At 43.8% G+C, this 23,255-nt stretch overlaps 3 protein-coding genes across 3 annotated transcripts; 2 read left to right on the top strand and 1 right to left on the bottom strand.

The window, feature by feature from the left end:
* Positions 1-4,937: 4,937 nt before the first annotated feature.
* LOC135650613 (acetyl-coenzyme A synthetase, chloroplastic/glyoxysomal-like) lies at positions 4,938-13,256 on the top strand. The gene is made up of 21 exons (XM_065170095.1): positions 4,938-5,557; positions 5,739-5,882; positions 5,963-6,118; positions 6,201-6,323; positions 6,406-6,574; positions 7,073-7,155; positions 7,336-7,437; positions 7,504-7,592; positions 7,697-7,787; positions 7,994-8,107; positions 8,539-8,615; positions 8,692-8,770; positions 8,884-8,952; positions 9,026-9,201; positions 9,357-9,413; positions 9,539-9,629; positions 9,712-9,810; positions 10,823-10,993; positions 11,596-11,727; positions 11,805-12,221; positions 12,310-13,256. Exons 1-21 carry the CDS (start codon positions 5,183-5,185, stop codon positions 13,054-13,056), a joined length of 3,561 nt encoding a protein of 1,186 aa, XP_065026167.1. The 5' UTR covers positions 4,938-5,182; the 3' UTR covers positions 13,057-13,256.
* Positions 13,257-13,387: 131 nt separating this feature from the next.
* LOC103968490 (pentatricopeptide repeat-containing protein At5g18950) lies at positions 13,388-15,713 on the top strand. Its single transcript, XM_065170096.1, has 2 exons — positions 13,388-13,404; positions 13,494-15,713. Exon 2 carries the CDS (start codon positions 13,587-13,589, stop codon positions 15,495-15,497), a length of 1,911 nt encoding a protein of 636 aa, XP_065026168.1. The 5' UTR covers positions 13,388-13,404; positions 13,494-13,586; the 3' UTR covers positions 15,498-15,713.
* A 3,961-nt stretch (positions 15,714-19,674) lies between these two features.
* LOC135650688 (uncharacterized) lies at positions 19,675-21,513 on the bottom strand. Its single transcript, XM_065170219.1, has one exon. The coding sequence runs from the start codon at positions 21,255-21,257 to the stop codon at positions 19,848-19,850; it is 1,410 nt and encodes a 469-aa protein (XP_065026291.1). The 5' UTR covers positions 21,258-21,513; the 3' UTR covers positions 19,675-19,847.
* Between the last annotated feature and the right edge of the window lie 1,742 nt (positions 21,514-23,255).

The following is a 23,255-nucleotide window of genomic DNA, read 5'->3' as shown; positions in this document are numbered from 1 at the left end:
AGCCAGTCCTTGATTCGTCTCCCCCTCACCAACACACCCACAGCTACCCTCGTGGTGGGCCCGCCAAGACCCCTGTCAGGCCGTGGGAGTGGACCCACGACTCGCGACCAACGTGAACGCGAAATGACGTACATGCCCTTTTCTTCGTGGGTTATCGGATCTTCGCGGCTGGTTGATTGTGTAATTTCGTACTAGTCACGGGTTTATTTGGGAAGGGTCAATACGACTGTCGCGCGCTTCTGTCGACATCGAGTGGGACCACCTTGTGTGGGTCCATCTCCGATAAGAGGAGGTCCTTGACGAGGGGCCCATCTTCGATCGCGGGTAGAGGTGTTGATGGCTCCTCTAAGAATTCTCCGCCAATGCTTCGATCCATTGAGGAGTTTTGGGCTTCGAAGCATGAGGGAAGCCTTTATTTGTGTTTTTGGAATAAGTGGCTGTGATATTGTGCATAAACGTCTCTCTAAAAATACATAGCTAAGGTTTAATTTTCTTTCATTGTATATTCTCATTCATTGCAACTTAGATAAAATTATCTATAATAACTAATTGTGGCAAGTCATCATTCCAATTTGATCTCTATAAAATAACATAAACCGGATTTTTGCGAAACTTGTATGTAAAGAAACAACTTATGAATTACCACAATTTTTTTTATAATACTAAATCTTATGTAATAATTAAAAAATAAAATGTAAGAGCTCCGTTAGCGATAGAATTAATCGTCGATCAATGACACAAAGTCAATCTGAACTTGTTTTCCGATAGTTAAGAATGAGGCTTTTGAAGTAGTTATTTTGATTCTTAAGTGAGAGCTAAAAGTAAAGCTTTAGCCTCTTACGGTGAATGAAATATTTTCTAAATCAAGAATATTATAAATACATTCGATATGATCGAATGAGTTACACATGTCAAGTTTTGATTGATCAAAAATATTACTATATCATTTACTCCGCTACATGATGAATAATTGTCTAAGCCGACGTGTAATCTTGATAGTTATTGTATGCATAAAAAATTGGCAAGGTAGAAGTTTTGGTAATTATATAATAATACATTCAACTTGAGGAGAGTGTGAATGACTTAAGAACATGGTGGGCTTGAGGATGATTGTCTTAGACTTTGAGTCGTCTCGAAGACATGACTCACTTGAAGGTATGGTTGACTTAAGGATATAGTCAAGTTGAACATGTAGTTGACTTTGACAAATTGAATGACTATGGAGTCATTTAAACCAAGTGATTATCGATTTCATCAAATCATACTATTATTGATTTGATGATATGGTTAACTCGAGGATACACCTGACCTAGAGACATGACTCTCTTAATAAGCACAAGTCTCGATGACTTAATTATCTCAAAGTTATAATCGTCTTGAAAAGTGTGACAATTTTGAAGATACTATTTGATTTTTTTAGCTTTGATTTTAATATATATATAAGACCTTCAAAGTTTTGCTTACCAAATGTGTGATCTACTTGAAGATTACTCGGGGGCATGAGAGCATGATCGACTGGAAGACACTATCGACTCGAGAGCATGATTGGCTTGAGAATGCATTCGATTTGAAAAAATAATCGACTCAAGGGTATGAGTGACTTACGAAGATGGTCGACTTAAGGATGCACCCGACTTGAGACTATGAATTGTATTAAGATGAGACTTGAGGTGTCTTGACATGACTCACTTGAAGGCATAATTGACTTGATGATATGACTAACTTGAAAATATAGTTAACTTTATCAAATTGGATGATCGTGAACTCATATAAGCCAAAGTGATTATCGACTTCATCAAGTCATACTATTATTGATTTAACGACATGGTTGATTTGAGGATGCATCCGACTCGGGGACCTGACTCTCCTAACGAGCATAAGTATCGAGAACTCAATTGACTCAAAGATAATCATCTCAAGAAGTATAACAATCTTGAAAACATGATCGAACACAATCATCTTAACAAATATAATCAACTTAGAATGTATCTTCATGTTAAGTGATTAAGGATTTAATTATTTTTTTTTGTAATTTAAGATATAACGAGATTTATTAGAGCATATCGTAACGATAACCATCCGTCTTATTATATATATAAAATCAAATTTGGTTGCTAGACATATTATTGTCTCATAGGTGGGATCCAACCTCCCATTCCCATGTAGTGATTCAACCACTAATTTCTCATCTAACAGTATATTGAATCAACCTTAGAATCCCTCAAAACCAACAGAAGCCTTCCTCACAGCCTTCAGAATCAGAAATGGGACTAGGAGACAGTGAAGAATCTGAATTATTATGAGAAGACTTATTCCATATTAGCTTATCCTTAAAAAGGAATTAAGTAAATCTATTTCATATTAGGATATTAAGAATTGGAAAATAAAAAATAAGATATGCACTATATGTGGCTTTAAAAAAAAAGAGCGAGATGTACATTATATTAGGGTATACAAATTTAAAAAAAATAGTGATATGTATATTATATTAGGGTATAAAAATTAGGAAATAAATAATGTTGGATGAGATGTGTACCAAACCTATATTTTCTTTTTCTAATTTAGAAAAGTAATAGAAAATACCACACCGTATAAATGGGATTAGAGGTCCGGATTGTCCTTGGTCAGAAAATTCGAGTCAAATCAATTGCCCTTCCTTGGCGTTCAAAGAGTTCCCTCGGGAGAAGATGTCTCGTAGGACGAGTCGCGGCAACGCTTCTCGCGCAAGGGGAGCAGGCAAGCGTTCTCAACCCGGTGATGGAACATCTCTTCCGCCGGAGACAAGGAGTCTAGAGGAGGACCATTTGGCAATCAGTTGGATGAGCATGTTCGATGATTCTGAGATCACCCTGTCGGACCTCGAATCTTGTCGGACGAAGTACTTCATTCCCTATCAGTATCAGCTGGGGATCCCCGGTCACGACATGCGCCCGTACGTACCAGAAACACCTTGGGCGTTCATGTACGTCGACGCCTTCGATGCTGGGTTGCGGCTCCCACTGCACCCCTTCGTCGTCGAGTGTCTCTCGTACTGGGGAATTGCCTTGGCCCAGATGGTTCCCAACTGCTGGCGCTACGTGGTCGTGTTCGTAGGAGAGTGCGAGTTGCACCGCATACAACCCACCCTTACCGTCTTCCACTACTTCTTCGTCCTAGAACAAGCGAAAGGAATGTACGACATCAATCCGAGACGGGGCCTCATGATCGACAAGCTTCCGAGGCCTGCCGATGGGTGGATGAGGAGGTACTGTCTTGTACGGGGTGAAGATGATTGGCCATTTAATCAGGTATGGGCTACGACCGTCGTTCCTCAAGATGTCCCAGAATTGTCCAACTCGGAGGCGGTGCAAGTCAGTCAATTGCTCGGCATCCTTGAATCCACCTCGATGATAAAAGCGATGGATGAATCCTGGCTTGTCCGAGCTGGGTTGAGCCCTTCTCAAGAAGGTGAGTTTGATAGCGTCACTTGCTTTTGTTTTGTCATTCAGGTTTGATTTTGATTTCGTGCGTCTCGTTTAGAAACGGTTTGGAGTTTGACGCGTACGTTGAAGGGAAAGAACATAGACCAAGGTCCTCCTGGCCCCCGAGCTCCTGGGCCTCTACGGATTGGCGGTGTCAGATCTGAACGTCGATCATCTCCCCGGGTGACACCCGTGCCTGCCACGCAGATTTCTTCAGCTGCCAAGGTCCCGACCACACGAGTCGATGAGCCCCACCCTAGGCCATCGAAGAGGCCTCGAGATACGGAAGCGGGAGGAGGGGGAGGGGAAGAGCATTTGCCAAAGAGGAGTCGTCGAGAGGAGTTGGCGGCTCAGTGTTCATCATCTTCAACTCGTCTGGTGGTGGCCGATAGTCTGCCCACACCCGAGGGCGAGGAGATATCTTCCGGGTGGAGGATGATAGATACGGCGGAACCATGGAAGTCAACGGAACAAGCCATGATCTTCGTTCAGGGAGTCCTCTTCCCAAAGCTAACCAAGGATTTGTGTACCCTACATTCTGACGCTCTAGTTTCGAGGGCCTTGAAGCATATCGTGATGGTACTATCTCCCTTTTTCTTTTTGGGTATTCATATTGTGCTGAAATCATTTCCTTTCCTCAGGGTCTTCATCTCAGTGCCGCGCTTATCTCCCGAGTACAAGAATCGGGCGCACTGGTGAAGGAGCTGATGGAGTCTGCCGTTGTCGATTCGGACGAGGTGACTGAGCTCGAGGGTGAGATGTGGAAGATGGAGGCAATAAAGTTAAGAGCTCAGTGTCAAAGCCATGCGACTAAGTTGTTGGAGGTTCAACGGGACAACAACGAATCGCAGGCTAAGGTCATGGTGCTTCGTCAACGAGTAGAGACCCTGGAGACGCTGATCGCCGAGATGCAGGTGCCGATGGTTCAACAGAGGAATGTGCTCCTAGATTCGGTGGGTCCATCGCTGCCAACTTCTTCGAGCAAAGATGCCACGGTGACAAAGCCCTCTAAGTAGACAAGTCTCCCAATTTTTTGTTTTTATTTTTATTTTATAAAAGATAAAATTTATTCACTTTGTTGACTCATAATATACGAAATTTGGCTGTCGATGTGGACAGCCAAAATCGTATGATTGACACAGAAGACTCCCCTCGACGAAAGAGAACATAAAATGCTTACTTTGATTGATCCTATCATAATATTTTTGTGATTGTACGATAAGCAAAGACGTGCCCGAAGATTGCACGTCAAAATGCTATGCAGTCAACCGAGTCATTCTATTGGTTATGGGTTTGATGTCGTGCATGCGCTCCATCCGCCTTCCAATGAACCGTCACACGGTGGTACTTGGCATGATTCGCGGCCCGCAGCCGAGGCGTGCAAAACGCCGTGTCAAACGTTCTCCAACCTGTGGCCGCCGTGGCGCCATACACGTTACATGTGTCGTCTTCCAAGCCATGGAAATACCGCAGAGCAAGAAAGCCATTAAACAAGTGTGGGCGAGAGTCGTCCTCCCTGATCCGATCCCTCCCCCCATTCGATGTGAGATCTACACGGATATAGCCTGATCCAGGAAGAGCGGCTGCAGTAAGCAGACCAGGGGGTGAGAGAGACCGGGAGCGAGAGGAAGCAGTGGCGTGCGGCGGTAGCCATTAAGCAGAGGGGGAGAAAATATCGATCATTGATTGGATTTTCCTGTGGGCGATCTTTTCCTCTACGGATGGATTCGCTGTCCTCCACCCGTATATATACACCGCCAATGGCCACGGCGCCAGCGACCGCCAAGTGGTCGCGGACCGCAGCGGTGCCTTGGACGCGCCTCCTCCTCTCACCCTCGACAGCTACTCCTCCGCTCCTCCTCCTTGGGCTCACGTGCCGCCGGTTGTTCGGGATGGGGTCGTCCTCCCGCCGGAGCGTAGCGCCCTTCGACCACCTCTCCCACGTGGAGTCCACGTCGCAGCTACCTTCCGGCGCCGGGCGGATCTCCCGCCCCAACGCCGTCGTCCTTGGGGAGGCCATCGCCGCCGAGGAGGTCGACCTCGTCGTCCCCTCCCACGACTTCTCCCGCGACGCCCTAGTCTCCTCCCCGGAACAGGTGTCTTTCCTTCATCCTCGGTGATGCCTCCAAGAATCTGTTTTTGATCTGAAAACGTTCAATTTTGGGAAGAGTCCATTGATTCTAATCTAAAAGATGCGTCCTTTTTGCTGTTATTGCTTTGGTTTATTCTTTTCATTCGTCTTAGATCTTGCTTTTCTTCTCCCATTTCATGAATTAGTACCAGCAAATGTATAAGCGATCGATAGAGGATCCCGCGGGATTTTGGTCAGAGATCGCATCCGAGTTTTACTGGAAGGAGAGGTGGGGTCCGGAGGTCTGCAGCGAGAATATTGACGTGAGGAAAGGGACTGTTAAGATCGAGGTCAGTCTTGTTTGCGCAGAAGAGGTAGATAGATGTGCTGTAACATAAATTGAATTCTGCTTTACTATTACCGATCTCAGTGGTTCAAAGGAGGTGTTACAAACATCTGTTACAATGCCTTGGATCGGAACATAGAGGCCGGCAATGGAGATAAGGTAGCTCTGTATTGGGAAGGCAATGAGCCAGCCCAAGATGGGCAGCTGACATATGCCCAGCTGTTGGAGAAGGTTTGCCAGGTGCGCTGGTGACCATTTCCATCTCTTTTGGTTGTAGTAGAATATGTTGTGGTAACAATGGATCTTCCGTATCTTAAAACAGCTTGCCAATTACTTGAAACATGTTGGGGTCGGTAAAGGGGACGCAGTGGTCATTTACCTGCCCATGTTGATGGAGTTGCCAATTGCAATGTTGGCATGTGCTCGCATTGGTGCTGTTCACTCGGTATTATCCTGTTACTATCCTGTCTAGTCCTCGAAGATTGGATTCGGTTGTCTAGGGATGAGATATCATTGGCTTTCTTCAGGTTGTGTTTGCTGGCTTCTCGGCAGAATCTCTTTCACAGAGGATTATTGACTGCAAACCAAAAGTCATAATAAGCTGCAATGCGGTGCGTAGAGGAGCCAAAACCATCCATCTCAAAGAGATAGTTGACAATGCTTTGGTTGAGTCTACCAAAAATGGAGTTCCTGTGGGTATGTATGCAGGAACTTGTCTTAATGTTTTCCTGTTTATGGAGCAAAACTTGTCTGCTGTTATCACTCACTGAGCTTACTGATATGCAACATCCTTTGACACTCAAAAAACATTATTTTCAGCTTCTGTAAATGAGTTGGAATTGGCTTTTCTTATGGGGAATTGAATTCTGTTTGAGTACTATGTGTAGGATGATCCATTTATGTTGTTTTTTTCCTTCATATTTCTGGAATTTCCTTTGGTCTGAGGGCTATCATTAAAGACTTTTAACTTACCAGAGCACTGGACTAGCTATATGGTATTCATCTATTTCCATGGTGAAATGTTAGACTTTGATAATATTGAAAGATTAATATAATAAAATGGTTTGTAATTACTTTTGTGATAAACTCCTGTTTTCTCTCCTCGGATTTTGCATTTGCATTATGCACTCTTCCACCTGGAGTGACTGCTGTCCCCATTGGCTCATCACTTTATCTCTGTTTTCCTTCATACAGACTTGCGCTTGATTTATGAAAACAAGTCTGCCATGGATAGAGAAACAACCAAATGGCTGGAAGGAAGAGACATCTGGTGGCAGGTTTGCGCACTTGTTTGCTTATTGGCAAATCTTGATTATGTTAGGTCTTTCTACGTCATTGGTTGGATGTTTACCAAAATGAACTTTCCACTAATGTTCATAAATCATTTTTAATAATGTCATTAAATTTTCAATTAATTACCTTGACATAATTCTCTGTGTACATTGTACTATCTTCAGGATGTTGTTCCGCAATATCCAACCAAGTGTTCAGTGGAATGGGTTGATGCAGAAGATCCACTGTTTCTCTTGTACACAAGTGGCAGCACTGGAAAGCCGAAGGTGGCCAGGCTTCAACTGATTTAATTATTACTGTAAATTTTTTTCATATTAATTTTCTATCTGCAGGGTGTATTGCACACAACTGGGGGGTATATGGTATACACTGCAACAACATTTAAGTATGCATTTGACTATAAGCCATCAGATGTATACTGGTATGCTTCTAATTTGTTTGTGTGTAAAAATCTTCTATAATTTTTTTTTTGCAAATTATGTCTACTGTTACTTCTGTCATTATCCCTTAATTTTCTGACCTAAGGTGCACTGCTGACTGTGGCTGGATCACCGGACACAGCTATGTTACATATGGTCCTCTTTTGAACGGAGCTACTGTTTTGGTTTTCGAAGGGGTAATCCACCATCCATGAATTCTTCGGAATACTGGTTGTACTGAAATTACATGTGTACTTGACCATCTTGGTCAATTGTTTTACTGCAAAATTATTTATGCTGTATCTACTTATGGTTTGACAAAACCTATGAACTTATCCTTTTCTTGCTTTCTTTTTTTCCATAGATACGATCCTTCTAACAGAATCTACTTGATATCACACAGGCTCCAAGTTACCCTGATTCTGGACGTTGTTGGGATATTGTGGATAAGTACAAGGTGACAATATTTTACACAGCACCAACCCTGGTCCGTGCCCTCATGCGTGATGGTGATGAGGTAGGAATCTTAGTTGTTTTCATCTCTCATCATTACAAATTTTGGAACTCTTTTACTCTCTTTTATAGTGATTCATTATATTTCCAAATGTCTGTAATTGGATATCTATCATACTTTGGTTTTTATTTCATTAGTAGCATCATCATTTCCTTGAGGTGCTTTGTTTGTCCCATCACGTGACAAATCATATAGTTATCTTCATCAAAGGTACAAAAATATCTTGATAGCCCTCATTCATGTTAAATAAATGTCAACAATTTTGGAGCCTTGAAAACATGGCAGTCCTTCAGTTCGTGTCTATCGTGATGTAAAATAACACTGGCATTGTCCACTCTTCATATTATGTTTTATTTATTGAGATATAAGTTATAGTTATGTTTGTAACTATAAATTTTCCTTTATACATCCATACATGTGATGCTCTGGTGCAGTACGTTACTTGCTACTCTCGTAAATCTCTACGTGTTCTAGGAAGCGTGGGGGAGCCCATTAACCCGAGTGCATGGAGGTTCGACACTGTACTTTGGACTAGTTTATCTTGTGAATATAATAAATTGCTAACACACTTTATGTATGTTCATTAGATGGTTTTACAATGTTGTCGGGGATTCACGATGCCCTATATCAGATACCTGGTGGCAAACTGAGACTGGTGGTTTCATGGTGCGTTGATGCTCCACTTTACTTTTTAGTCAATGTTTCAATGATCATTCTAATTCCTTTTGCTCCTTAGTATTTTCACCTATTTTCTGCTCCCCTCCTTTCCCGTTTTCCAGATTACACCTATACCTGGTGCCTGGCCACAGAAACCTGGTTCTGCCACATTTCCTTTCTTTGGCATTGAGGTACAAACTAAGGTTTTCTATATAGGAAAATATGAGTTTGAATCTATGAAATAAAAATTGAGATACGTTGCAGCCTGTCATAGTCGATGAGAAAGGAAACGAGCTAGAAGGTGAATGCAGCGGGTATCTTTGCATTAAGAAGTCATGGCCAGGGGCATTTCGATCACTTTATGGTGATCATGAAAGATATGAGACCACATATTTTAAACCATTCACTGGTTATTACTTCACAGGTGATGGTTGCAGCAGGTAATTGTTCTGGCATATTAACTGATGCAGGCTTAAAACTTCATCTTTGTGCCACAAGATACTGCAAAAATGAGTTTTTGAAGCTTAGGTTGCTGGATATATAACATTCGCATATAGGTAACTATCATGTTCTGGTCATCATTTTGATGCATCAGGGACAAGGATGGCTACCACTGGCTCACCGGAAGAGTTGATGATGTTATCAATGTCAGGTACTGTAATCTCATATGTGCTTATTATTCTTAATGTAATTGACATGGGACTATAGCTTTCTTGAGGGAAAGCATGTTCATTCAAATTGGAATGGTGACTAAATATTTGATTAAGTTGTCTGTAGTGGGCACCGCATTGGAACTGCAGAGGTAGAATCTGCCCTGGTGTCTCACCCCCAATGTGCAGAGGCTGCTGTCGTTGGTGTTGACCATGAGGTGAAGAGCTCCAGCTTCAAGCATGATGCCTCTTGCTGAACTTTAGTTGTTAATCTTTTCTTACAGTTTTCTCTGTTTCCAGGTCAAAGGGCAAAGCATATATGCTTTTGTCACTTTAGTGGATGGCGTTCCTTACAGCAATGAAGTACGGAAAAGCCTCATTTTGGCCGTCAGAAGCCAGGTATGTTCCTGTTGTAATCAGATGTGGCGCTCCTGACTTATATATACATTGCATTCTGATCGTTTTTAGAGTTTTCGAAGCTTTAAGTTACATGCCATGGTTACATGGGTTTCTTCTTAGTCATTGGAAACACCAACTTAGTAGTCGATTTGATGATATCACTAGTGATTTATTTTGTTGGAAATCTAACTCGAGGAGGAATATTTAGAGGCAGATGCTAAATTTTGTAGGGGTGTCAATTGTTCTTAAGGCCTTTATTATTTTATCGCCAGCTTTTTGAAATTCTTTCTCACAACTCTTGCTTATAATAATTTGTATGTCTTTTTATTCTTTGTTTCTATAGCAAAGATGGGTGTCCAATATATTTTGCATATGCACATATATCATACAGCATTGGACTATGAAATATGCTGAGCTAATTATCATCCAAAAATTTATCCTTTTGATCTCTAAGGACCAGAGTCTATATATCCATTCATCTACTGTGCATTTCACCACTCTCTTTAGAAATGGAAAGTTTTGGCTATTTTTATATGTTTATCCGATCTGTCTAGTTTCCTTTCTATCCCTTTAGGCCCTTGTCCTCCAGAGGTCCTCCATTGCTATACCTATAAGTATCTTCCATTAGACAATTAGTACAAGTAGGACATATTAAAACACTATTGATGTTTTCACGACTCATTGTATGCATACTTTCACACTGTATTGAGAGCTACAAGAAAGAGGTGTACTCGGGTCTTGATCTAAGGTACCAGTTGGGATTGTATTTATGATGTCGGCAGAAAAGGGGCATTTTTAAAGGGGTACATGCTCTGTATTTGGTACATGAGCAGTGCCAGCAAATGTGCTAGTTCGATAGAATGAAGAGAGCTGAGAGCATCGGAGAGTTTTCGGTCTGCAGCACTACTTCAATTGCACAACAGATGACACTTATCAGATATTACAGTTCTCTTGATTCAAACTATGGCAAACTCATTTGTACATGATGCACTTACGAAATTTCTCTTGTCAGATTGGCGCCTTTGCTGCCCCAGACAAAATCCACTGGGCACCGGGACTACCAAAGACCAGGAGCGGAAAGATCATGAGAAGGATATTGCGGAAAATTGCTTCACGGCAGCTAGATGAGCTTGGGGATACAAGCACACTTGCAGACCCAAGTGTTGTGGACCAGCTAATTGAGGTCAGCGATCACTGATAGGATAGTGAGAGATTCATCTTTTTCCCCCCTCACATCGGGGTCACCACATTCTATTATTGCTACTGCAAAGACCAAATAATGAGATCTTAGATGATACATGCAGGATAAAAGTAGATGAAAGCATTGGTAAAGGTTATTGTTGTTGAGGGACTTCAGAGACTTGTTGCTACACTTTGTTAATGAAAAACCACAAATAAGAAATGATTGGATACATTGGGCTATATTTTTTAGGCTTTTTTACCTGTTAACTTGGAATCGATATGCTTTTAATGGAGAGAGAGAGAGAGAGAGAGAGAGAGAGAGAGAGAGAGAGAGAGAGAGAACTGCATGAGTAGAGCATATGTTCAATGACTTGCAACAAAGGCATTCGTGCTCTTTACAGAGTATATGGCCTTCTTTGTTCTTTACCTTTTCTCTAGATAGATTAGAGGACAGAGATACCTCCCCTATGCCGTACTCTTCCTCAGTTCAATCGCTGCTCATTCTATAGGGATATCTCCGATAAAGCCTGGCCAGTAGTTGGCTGTAAAGCAGCAGAAACACTAACTGATTAGCCCACAAACCATTCATTTCCTATGCTTCAGGGGCATATATATAGAGAGAGGAGGAGGAGGATGAATGGTGGTCGTAATCGTTCTCGTTCTGTGCCATGGCCAAAAACTGGGTGCTGGAGATCCATGACCAGCTCGAGAGCGTCGAACCAGCAGCAGAGACAGGTCAATGGAGTAACCGATCCATATACAAGGTTCCTGCTTGCATCAAGGACTTGAACCGCATGGCCTACAAGCCGCAGGTCGTCTCCTTCGGGCCGTACCACCACGGGGACCCCGACGTCTGGCCCATGGAGGAGCACAAGCACAGAGCGCTCCTCCACTTCCTCAGGAGGGCGAACAAGCGGCTCGACGAGTTCGTGGCGGCGATGGGGGAGGTGGTGCAGCAATTGCAGGACGCGTATCAGGGCCTCGACGATCCATGGAGGGAGAAGGACCGGTTCCTGCAGCTGATGATCCTCGACGGCTGCTTCATGCTCGAGATAATGCGCGTCGCCACCGGCGCCTCCAGTGACTACGCCTACAACGACCCCATCTTTAGCAGCCATGGGATGCTGTATACCGTCCCCTACATCAAGCGAGACATGCTGATGATCGAGAACCAACTGCCCCTGCTGGCCTTGGACACTCTCGTCTCTGTCGAGAGCAGCAAACCCAAGGTATATTTTCTTCTCTCTTTGCTCGTATCATGGATTCATGGGAGTAAAGCAATCAGTACCATATATGAACGTGTTTGATTTGGGACAGCTCGAAGACTCTGTAAACAAGCTGGTGCTCAAGTTCTGCGCGTCAGGTCATGGCCGACCGTCCACGGCGAGCGTGGCCCTGGGTCTCCACCCCCTCGACGTTTTCCGGAAGAGCCTGCTGTACGACCCGACGCACCGCTCGCCGCTGGTCAGGCCGGATCGGGACGGCTCCAGCGAGATCGTCCGGTCGGCGGTGGAGCTGTACGAGGCCGGGATCCGGTTCAAGAAGAGCAAGACCAACAGCCTGCGGGACATCAGCTTCCACCACGGGGTGCTCAGGCTGCCGGTGATCGTGGTGGACGACGCCACCGAGTACATGTTCCTCAACCTCATGGCCTTCGAGCGGCTGCACTGCGGCGCGGGCAACGAGATCACCTCCTACGTCTTCTTCATGGACAACATCATTGACTCGGCCAAGGACGTCAGCCTGCTGCACTCCAAGGAGATCATCCAGAACGCGGTGGGGAGCGACAAGGCGGTGGCGAAGCTGTTCAACCGGCTGTCCAAGGACGTGGTGCTGGACCCGGAGAGCACCCTCGACGATGTCCACCGCAAGGTCAACAACTACTGCCGCAAGGACATCAACATGTGGCGGGCCAACCTCATCCACACCTACTTCCGGAGCCCCTGGGCGGTCCTCTCGCTTGCCGCCGCCATTTTCCTGTTGGTCCTCACCGTGCTACAGACTGTGTACACCATCATCCCCTTCTACACAGACAATGGCGGCGACGCTCCCTCCCCCCAGTAATCTCGGGTTAAAGCTTGTGATTGTGCTTGGTTTGTTTGATTGCTTTCTTTCCTATCTTTGGTCGGCGTGTTGAGTGTTTAAGGTTGATAGCTCGATCAGATCGATGATCGATGTGATCGTGTTTCCCGGCTCCATGGAAAGTTTGACATGTTCTTCCCATAATACAAGTCGATGCCTGAGAATGGCTTGAGAATCGTGTACCTCGAAACATCTTCCCCTGCCACAATCCATCTTCCATCGGACTGTCGTCATGCAAACAAGAATCAGCAAATATACAACCATCATTCATGGGGCATGAAACAATAAAAGAAATGTTCGTCCCGATCAAAACTCGACACATGGGAGGAGGTAAGTGTATGGGTAGCAATCATGTTGTGTGGATGTTATTCCAATCTTAAATTGTAAGATTGAAAGGGGGTTAATTGTAAATGTCCAAGTGCGACTCCGTTGATAGCTTTGTGTTGTTTCCTCCGCCGCACCCAATCGAGCACCCAAATGATCGCCGCGCAATGGTTGACAAATAGAGGAAGATGGTGAGGAAGGCTGGCGTCGCGCAAAGGTTTTGGTGGGATCTCAGCAGCAACAGCCGCTCCCCCTTCGTTTCTCATGCGCTTAAAGGAAGCAGAGCCACATCCACCACCTCCTCCTCCGTCTCCACCGGGGCGCCAGCATCAGCCTCGGTAGAAAGTGCGGGGCCAATCCTTTCCGTTGCCGAAGGAAGACAGAGAGGCGATGCGGCCGACGACAGCTACGATAACAACGGGAGGCACCACCAGCAGCTGGCGGAGACGGCGAAAAGGGTGCGCGAGGTAGTCGTGAGGCAGCCCAGGTGGGAAAGTTTCCTGCTTTCCCACTTTGCTCCCTCGGAGCTGTTCCACCCCACCTGCGTCGGTCACGTCCTCCGGCCCCTCGTCTCCACCAAACCCCTGCTCTCCCTTCGCTACCTGCTCTGGCTCTCCTCCCACCCCGATGCCTCCCCCGCCGACGCTGCCACCTCCGCCTCCCTCCTCGACGCCCTCGCCAATGCCCGGGCCTGGAAGGCGGCCTTGCTCGCTATTCGTTCGACGAAATGCCGGCCCGACCCGCCCGCTATTGAATTATTCCTCTACCGCCTCATTCAAAGGGAAGGGAGGGTGACCGACGAGGCGATGGAGACTATATCCCTCGTGAAGACTCATCTTGGCTACTCCCCGTCCCTCCCCACTTGGAATTCCATCTTCTCTGCCTACTTGCGAGCAGGGAGGACCGACCTCGTGTGGCGCCTCTACGAGATGATGATGCAGTTAGGAATCTCGGGCGACGCCTCCACTGCTGGTTACCTCATCGAGGCCTTCTGCATGGACAATGAGCTGGACGATGCCTATAGGCTTCTTCGGGAAGTCTCCAGGAATGGGCTTGTGCCTGATGTGATCTCCATCACCAAGTTGGTCACTGGATATTGCAGGGACGGCAATTATGGCAAGGTCTCTGAGCTTCTTCACCTGATGATAGCAGTTGGCTGCATGCCTGACATATTCACTTACCAGTCCATAATTCACGGCTTATGTGAAAATGGCAAGGCCGATGAGGGCTTCCACATCTTCAACAATCTCAAGCTGAGAGGTTATGCTCCTGATCTGGTTACCTACACAACAATGATCGATGGTTTATGCAAGATGGGTAGGACTACCGATGCGTGGAAGCTGTGGTCGGAGATGGTAGCAAAGGGGACCAAGCCTAATGAATATGCTTACAATGTCATCATCAATGGCTATTGCAAGGCTGGTGACCTCAGTAAGGCTCAGGAATTGTACCAGGAGATGTGCAGAAGTGGATTCAGGGAGAGCACAGTGAGCTGCAACACCTTGATTGCCGGATTGTGCTTGCACGGGAGGGTGGGAGAAGCAGTTGACATGTTTGAGGAAATGCCAACTAAAGGAATCGAGCACGATGTGATCACCTACAACACACTGATTCAGGGTCTCTGCAAGGAAGGCAGGACTGCCGAAGCTCTGAAACTGTATGAGACACTGTTATTGGTTGGACTGCAGCCCAGTGTTTCAACATACACACCATTGATCGAGGCACTATGCAATGAGGGGAATGTGCTTGGTGCAATGGAGCTGATGAGATGCATGAAAGAAAAGGGTTTGGAGCCTTTGGTTCGTACAAATGACTATATTATTAATGGATTCTGCAGGGTCGGCAAGGCTGAAGCAGGCATGGCATGGTTGGTAAACATGTTGGAGAATAATCTCAAGCCACAAAGAGACACCATCAACAGGTTATTAGAATGCCTCAGCAATAGCTTCAGAGTGGATGATGCATTATTGGTGCTGGATGCCGTGTATAAAATTGGCTACTCCCTTGAAACTTCAGTATGTTATTTGCTGGTTAGTCAACTATGCGGAGAGGACCACAGACAAGCTGCATTGCAGATGGAGGAAATCCTGGTGAGCTAATAATGAATGCTCCCGGTGCCCAAGTTTCAGCAAGAGGTGCTCTACAATCCTCCCCTACATGAAGATCAGGGTGGGAGCCTTGTGGGTGCTCTTCAACTTTCTGGTAGGGTACTGACTTCCAGCCCAATTTATTTTTGAAAACCTGTTCTTTATATCTGAATCTGCACATCTGTTGCCATGTTCTTTCAAGTATCTATCCATAAGTTACATTTCTTATTTTGGTACTGGAGTTAACAGATAAGTTGTATAGACAAGTATTAAACATATGCTAGGTCGACGGAGTATGATCTGGTAAGAGAACCGGAGGAATCAGGATTTCAAATACTTTGATCATGGACTGATGCTAGGTAATATAGGCCGACAACGATTGATTCTCGGTATGTTGCTAGGTATACTGATATCATTTTGATCCGGTTTTAAAAACCATTTTAGGATATGTTAGTAGCCTCGGTTGCTACGAAAACAGTAGAAGAGAATGAAGGGAGAAAACAAGATAGGAAAAATGGTAACAAAGCTTTGATGGAAGATCTGCATGTAAAGGTATTTGGTCTTTGAATCTGTCATTGTTGTGATTGACCCAAGGGAATGCACCCATGACTTGCTGCAAAAAGAGGAATCAGATGAAAATGTGTAAAGGGCAGCAGTGATGGGAAATTTTGGTAACAAAGGTTTTGGTGGAAGCTCTGAGGGCAAAAACTACTTGGTACTTTGAATCTATCATTGTTGTTTAAGTGGCTTGACCACATTAACAAGACCTCAAAAATGTTGGGTATGATGGAAAGCAAGTGTTTGTGGCTGCAATATTTTTGAAACATTATTTGAGAATGCATAGTTACATGAATCTAGCAACCTGTCGTGTATCGTGCATTAAGGGCGATGCTGGAAGGGGTGTAATGTTAAGATGTATGTAGAATAGAGATTTAAGCTTTTGTATCTTCTGCGAGAACACCCATCTGTTAGGTTATACTTGAATTTTAGCTATCAATTTCATTCATATCTCAAAATATTCTTCTCATATTAAATCTCCTATAAAAAGTCTATTAGGCCTTCTTAGTATAATAATAAGTAATTAAGGTGAGTGATTACTTATTAAAAACTTTTTATCACATTAATTAGAGTGTCGTGTCGAAGAAATCTCATTCGACCTTAATATTCATTATAAATCCATAATTTAGAAAATATTCGAGTACCCCTTAATCTTTTGACTATATATATTAGGCTTTTTAATGGACGTGAACTTGAATCGAATCTGATTGATCCGATCATCGCCGTTACCATTCGTTTGTGGAAATCTGATCTGGATCGACCTATATCCAGACTTCATCGTCATTCTCATCGATTCTTTCTCCTCTTTACGTGGTGGTCCTGCTGCCAAGGATGAGGTGGTTCATTCATCTCATTGCTGTTTTAAGATCGAATCGACACGCATACGGCGCAGTCGCTCCCTGCCATGGGCTCATACATTGAAGCAGCAGGCGCTGCTGCCGCTTCGATAGGGGGCCATGTGAAGTGGACGGAAGACTTCCCACTGTCCCCGACTATCCCATCCCTATGATACTTTTTCGCTACGGTGGGCTGTTCACGCACTCTTCTCACGTTCCGTCACGCACCACCCGAGGCCGCCTCTTTTTGCGTTCGTCCTTTCCTTATTGCTCTCTCTCTCTCTCTTCATCTCCCTCCCTAAATATTTAGCCAGCAAGGGGGATGGCGGAGAGATGGGCTGACAGAACTCAATCAAAGATAGACGATGATAATATTAAAATTATAAATCTCAATTAATTGAGATCGATCATATGAATCTATAGGATGATAATAATAAAATCATTAGTTTTAATTATATGAGTTCGACTATATAATTTTTTTATCATCATTTAAATTTATAAAAAAGTTATATATTTAATTAAATTTAGAATACTTAAATTTTTATTTATAGTTTCTATTAAATTTGTATTAATCTTTTTTATCTTTCCTAATAATACTATAAGCAATACCTAATTATTTATAAATATTTTTTCTAATAATTATATATATATATTTTTACATATAACACTCAAATTCATAAAATATTATTGGTCTCACAATTATCTTATAAAATTTTCTTTTAATCTCAAAAATATTTAATGATCACGTAAGACTCCTAACACCTTTGTTATTTTAACATTCTATTTTTATTCTATGAATAATATATTCATCGATATCTTCATCTTATTAAACAACAGATTCAAGATATATAGAACATTTACTTAACGGAGCCTTTTGTTCATCCAATCTAATTATATTCTCTTTTTTTTTATTATTAAATTATATTTTATAAATTCAATCTTAATCAAATTTAATCTAGAACCTTTAGTTTCTGAGGCTTAACTCCATAGCTTAAATTTGTAATTAATTTCACTTAAGTTCTTATAAACAAAAATAATATCATTAGTAAATAACATACACCAAAGAGGTCTATTATATAAGTGTGTAGTAAATTTATCTATTATCAATGTGAATATATAAATTCTTAATGTAGATCCTTGATATAATTATATGCTAATAAAAAACTCACTCCACATACTTCATATAGTTCTAATATTAATAGTTATATTGTTATACATATATTTAATAACAGTAATATAATTAGTGGATACACTATGACACTTTCTCTAATTCAATAAAAATAATATATCAAATTTTCTCTCTATACTTTTTTATTAATTATTTTAATAAATAAAAAAACTTATATGGTTAATCTTTTAAGTATAAAACTAAGTCGACCTTCAAAGATATTTGTTTCAGGTCTTATTTTATTTTTGATAATTTTTTTCTAAAATTTTATATTATAACTTATGATTTTATTTTTTATATAATTTAAACATGTTTGTATGTCATTCTTATTTTTGTAAATTCACACTAAAATACTCTTTATTCATTCTTCATGCATATTTCTGAATTTTATGATTTTATTAAATAGACTAGTTAACAAATATAGTCACTTGTTCCCTAAACTTTTTCAACCCTTAATAGGAATACCATCAGGCTCTACACTCTTAGTTATTTTTATCATTTTAATATATTTTTTTACTTCATTAACTCTAATTTTATGAATAAATATGTGATTATTAAATCTATCATTATTATTTATCATTAAACCTAAGTCATGTGTAGAATATTTATTAAATAATTTATAAAAATATTTTTTTTTTATCTTTCTTTAATCTTATTATCATTAACAAGTATTTTTTTATCTTCGTATTTAATGCATCTAAAATTACCTAGTTCCTTACGCTTTCTTTTCCTAGCTTTAACAATTCAATATATTATTTCTTATGTATCTTTGGTAACTAATTTATTATAAAAATTATCATAAGCTTTATATTTTATCATACTAATTGAAGATTTTTTTATTCTTTTATTTTTTTTCAAAATTTTTCAAATTTTTATAATTTTATCAATATTTAAAATATATTTTTAAGTAAAAATTAATTTATGAACTTTCTCGGACTATCACCACTCTCTTAAGGTTACATCTCTATCTTTAGATTTTATCACGAACATATTTTGTTAAGCTTCCTATGTTGATTTATTAAATTTTCATCAAGTATGATTTTATAATTTTTATAAATAATTTATTTTTTTTAATAAAAAAAAATCTATTTGATTATAATTATTAGTAATCAAATGTTTCCAAACATGGTCGCGTTGCTTCAGTCAAACCTGGAGTTGTGGAAGCTAAGACACATGGCATCCTCGACGAACAGAGGTATGGAGTACCAGTAGAGACCCACACGGGCGCAGCTCAGCTTGGTTGGATCTAACTATCCTAGACCGATTAATATAAATCCCACACCACCGCTGCAAATATAAGCTTAGTGGAATCGTTTTGCTGCGCAAATCTGCACGACATTGTTCTCACAGCGAACCCCCAACAAGCGCGTCGATCCATTCACGAAAAGAACAGTGGCGATCCATCACGCAGTCAAGCATAAGAGAAGAACCGCGCTCGCGTTGTCGAGTGCAGGGTGACCGCGGCGGCGGCCCCTGAAACGAAACGACGCAGTGGCCTTCGATGCCACAAAGGCAAAGATTTTGATTCGCCAACGGACAACAGGATCGGACACGGGAAGCTATTAACGCTTGCAGGCGAGCATCGAAAGATCCACCGCAACGACGCTCACTATTTCCAACAAAAACAAGCTCATAATGTCGCCATATTTCACCAAAATATAACATAGTTTCAGAGGCGATCGACGGAGAAGTAGAATGTGATTAACACGATATCGAAAGATCGAGTTCAAGGGCAGATTGTGATAATAGACAAGTACGCTGCTGCGGAAGAGAAGACTACCATAGGGGTGTGTCTGTGTGTTAGCTTTCAACAGCTAGAAACGATGGATTGCTGTGGAGTTTGTGCCCTTTGCCGCCGTTGCTACCGTTGATCGAGGAAATGATGTTGGTCGCCGGCGCAGCTGAAGCAGCGTTATGGATGGCGTACAGGGGCTTAGAGGAGGAATATGGCCTGAAGGCTCTCATTGGACTCGCAAAGGCTAAGCTCCAGCTTCTAGTTCGGCCTCGTGCAGCAGCGGTGGCGGAGGGAGCCGGGGTTGCGGCCGAGGTCCTGCTGCTGCTGCTGTCGTCCAAGTCGTCCTCGGCCGCGGCCGCCGACAACCAGTACGCGTACATCGTCCCGAAACCACCGAACAGCCCTCCGCACTTGAACCGCACCTTCATCCTCGGCTGCCGCTGCTCTCCGTCATTGTCGTAATTTAGGTGGAGGCCGATGTTGGGCTTGGCCTCGCGCTGGGACTCCACTCTCCTGAGGGTGCAATCACCGAACCCGGTGGAGATGCGCTCCAGAAAGTCTCCCGAGAAGCTCCTGCTGCCGCAGCCCACCGATCTGGATCTGGCCACCTTCCTTCCGAACGATGACGCTGCCGCCTGTCTAGCGTTTGGGCTCTCCGCCTCCTTCACCCCGTTTTCCCCTTGCTCGGGGGCGGCGGTCGCCGCTTCTTCCTTGGCCACCAATTTATCTGATGCATTCACTTGCCGCTGCAGATGCAGCTTCATGTTGACATCTTTATCGCATCCTTCGCCCGACGACGATGAGGTAGATTTTCGCCTGTTGATATTGCTGCTGTGGACCGCAGAAGAGGAGCTCGAGGCGGAAGAGGCAGAGGAGAGGTAGAGGAAAGACCAGAAGCTCTTCTTTCGAGGACTCTCTGCCACGGCGGGGTCTCCAATGCCGCCACCACCACGACCCTGCGCAAGGGTTCCAGCCGTTCTCGGTGCTGTAGATTTGCTCCGCTTTAGAACGATGCCGCTGTCGTTCGCCGCAGAGCCAGAATCCGTGATGCCAGCTGCGGTGGAGACCGAAGCCATCACGTTCCTTGCGCCGTTTCCGTAGCCACCACTCCCGCCGCTGCTCTTCTTCTTCTTGTTGCTGTGGCTGGCGGCCAGAAAGGGGAACCTGGTCCTACGGCCACCAGAGGCGGCACCGGTACGTGACGGACGGGAGGTGAGTCCAAGTCCCAGTCCAAGCCCGAGCCCTCCGCCAGAAACACCACCGTCGGAGCGGAAGGACGTGGGTGAGGAAGAGGATGACGGCGGGGGCTGGAGCGGGGAGAAGGGGCTGGACTTGGAGGAGGACACCAGCTTGCCCAGCTTCTCCTGCAGGCAGAAGCCGCATACCCCGCCCGGGTTACTACGGTAAGGGTGGTCCACGCACTGCATGCCCTCCCCCATGTCGTCCGCTACTCCCACCACCCCTCTGTCTCCCATCCTCCTCTTCTTCCTCCAGTGCAGTTCCTGTCTCTCTTGGATCACCTCCTTAACCACAGACAGAGAAGGAGAGAGAAAGACAAATCCCGGTCGTCCTCCGTACGCGCCGGTTTAACCTTTGCCTACCCGAGGTCCACCTGCAATGCCCTTGTTACTCACAGATTGTGTGTGTGGACGGAGGAGCATACCAGACAGAGAGAGAGAGAGAGAGAGAGAGAAGAGAGAGAGAGAGCGAGCAACAACAGGGAAGGACAGATCGATTACAGACGGGAGGAAGGGATGGGCACGAGGGACGTGTTAATTAATAGTATGACGGCTTGGGAACTCGTGCAGGCGGTCGCAGATGCACGTGGAGCCAAGATATATCCGCTGGAGAAGAGACTGCCGAGACTCGACCCGCCACATTGCCTGTCCGATCGAGCGGCCCCCCAGTTGTGTTTCGCCTGGGCTGGTCTGACCCGGCCCATCATTCCATCAACTTTGATTGATTTGGGTCCGTCCTCAAACCAAGCTGCAGTCAGATTCAACATCAAGCCCAAACAAACAATCAATCAATCAATCAATCGATTGCACGGATCTTCCAGTCTTCCATCGAGGGTCTAACATTGTGCTCGTGGACCACTTTAACGACGGGTCGGCACACCATCTCATTGCGATCAGACCAGCTCGTGCTGAGAATTAATACCACACTGCTGCTCACAGAGATGAGGCGTACGTAAGGGCATGCATTTTTATGGACACCTGGCTGAATTGTGCACGGATCGACAAATGGCTTCTCGATAAAAGTAGTCTTGATTGATCTTGTCAATCCAGACCTCCTGCAGCAGCAGCAGCAGCAGCAGCAGCAGAGATCGAGGTGCATTAGGCTTTTGGCTTTGAGCCGTACCAGGAAATTGAGATTCCCTCCGACTGCACAAGAAGCTCAGAGACAGCATGCGGACACACCCTTTGACTGCCGGATAAATCATCTGCCGTACCATGTAAATTAAACTATGCGTCGAAAGTTGTCCCCTCGCCAGTTCTTTTTTCTTTCCGCCATGATCATGATGATGATCGAAGAGGTTTTGAGCCAGACTTTGAAGCGATGTAGTCAGGTCGACGAGGGCATCAATATCTTTGGGTTTCTGTGCCCTTGTGATCCCTGAATCTGTACCCAATGAATTGCTGCTGCTTTTTGGATGGCTTCTGACGGGGTTTTCCCAGCGGCCAGGCTCGATGAACTCTGAACTCTCTCCCCCCTCGGCCTGTAGCATCTACCATATCAGGTGGGACATCTGGGAGGACCTGCAAAAGACAGCTCGTCGACAAGGAAGTCACAGAAACCAGAATCGATGAAACAGCATGGTCCAAGAAACACGCAGGATAATAGTGAGAATAATTGTTGGATTGCACGCTTGTCCCCTCGTACCCATAAAATAAAACCTGCTCACGAGAATCTCCTTAAACCATAATTCATGAGATCATCCATCATTAAACATATCACTTCTTTATTATATAGAATATATATAACCATTTGCTAACGTAAAATTTGAAATAGAAAAAAAATAAAAGAACTCTTAGAATATGTATTTGATTTCCTCGTTAGCCGTGACAGAAAGGAAATAACCATCAAAAAATGAAAAGTTACGTGTTGTGCCTGAAGGCATATTTGAGTTCCGTGATGAATCAAAAGATGCTGTATCACCTGATAGAACACAATGTATATTGCAGCTGCAAGTGCAGAAGATAGGTAAACATATAACTTTGCAAGACTAGACAGCACAACTGAAATAGAAAACGCATATCTATATGCTCAACTTAATCAGCCTCCGATCGTCTCTTTCAACAACTAGAACGATAATTATATGAAAGATAATAAAGGCAGAATCGCTTCCAACTTGAACACATGAGATTCTTGAGAATTATAAAAACAAGTAATGAAAGTTTGAGACGAAGTAATCTAGATCAAGAGAGGGACCTGAGTGCCGGTTCGAGAATGACACCCGACAACATCAACAG

The sequence above is a fragment of the Musa acuminata genome, chromosome BXJ3-10 (genome assembly GCF_036884655.1).
Source record: "Musa acuminata AAA Group cultivar baxijiao chromosome BXJ3-10, Cavendish_Baxijiao_AAA, whole genome shotgun sequence".
In the NCBI taxonomy this organism is placed as follows: domain Eukaryota; kingdom Viridiplantae; phylum Streptophyta; class Magnoliopsida; order Zingiberales; family Musaceae; genus Musa; species Musa acuminata.
This window is presented reverse-complemented; position numbering and strand designations above follow the sequence as displayed.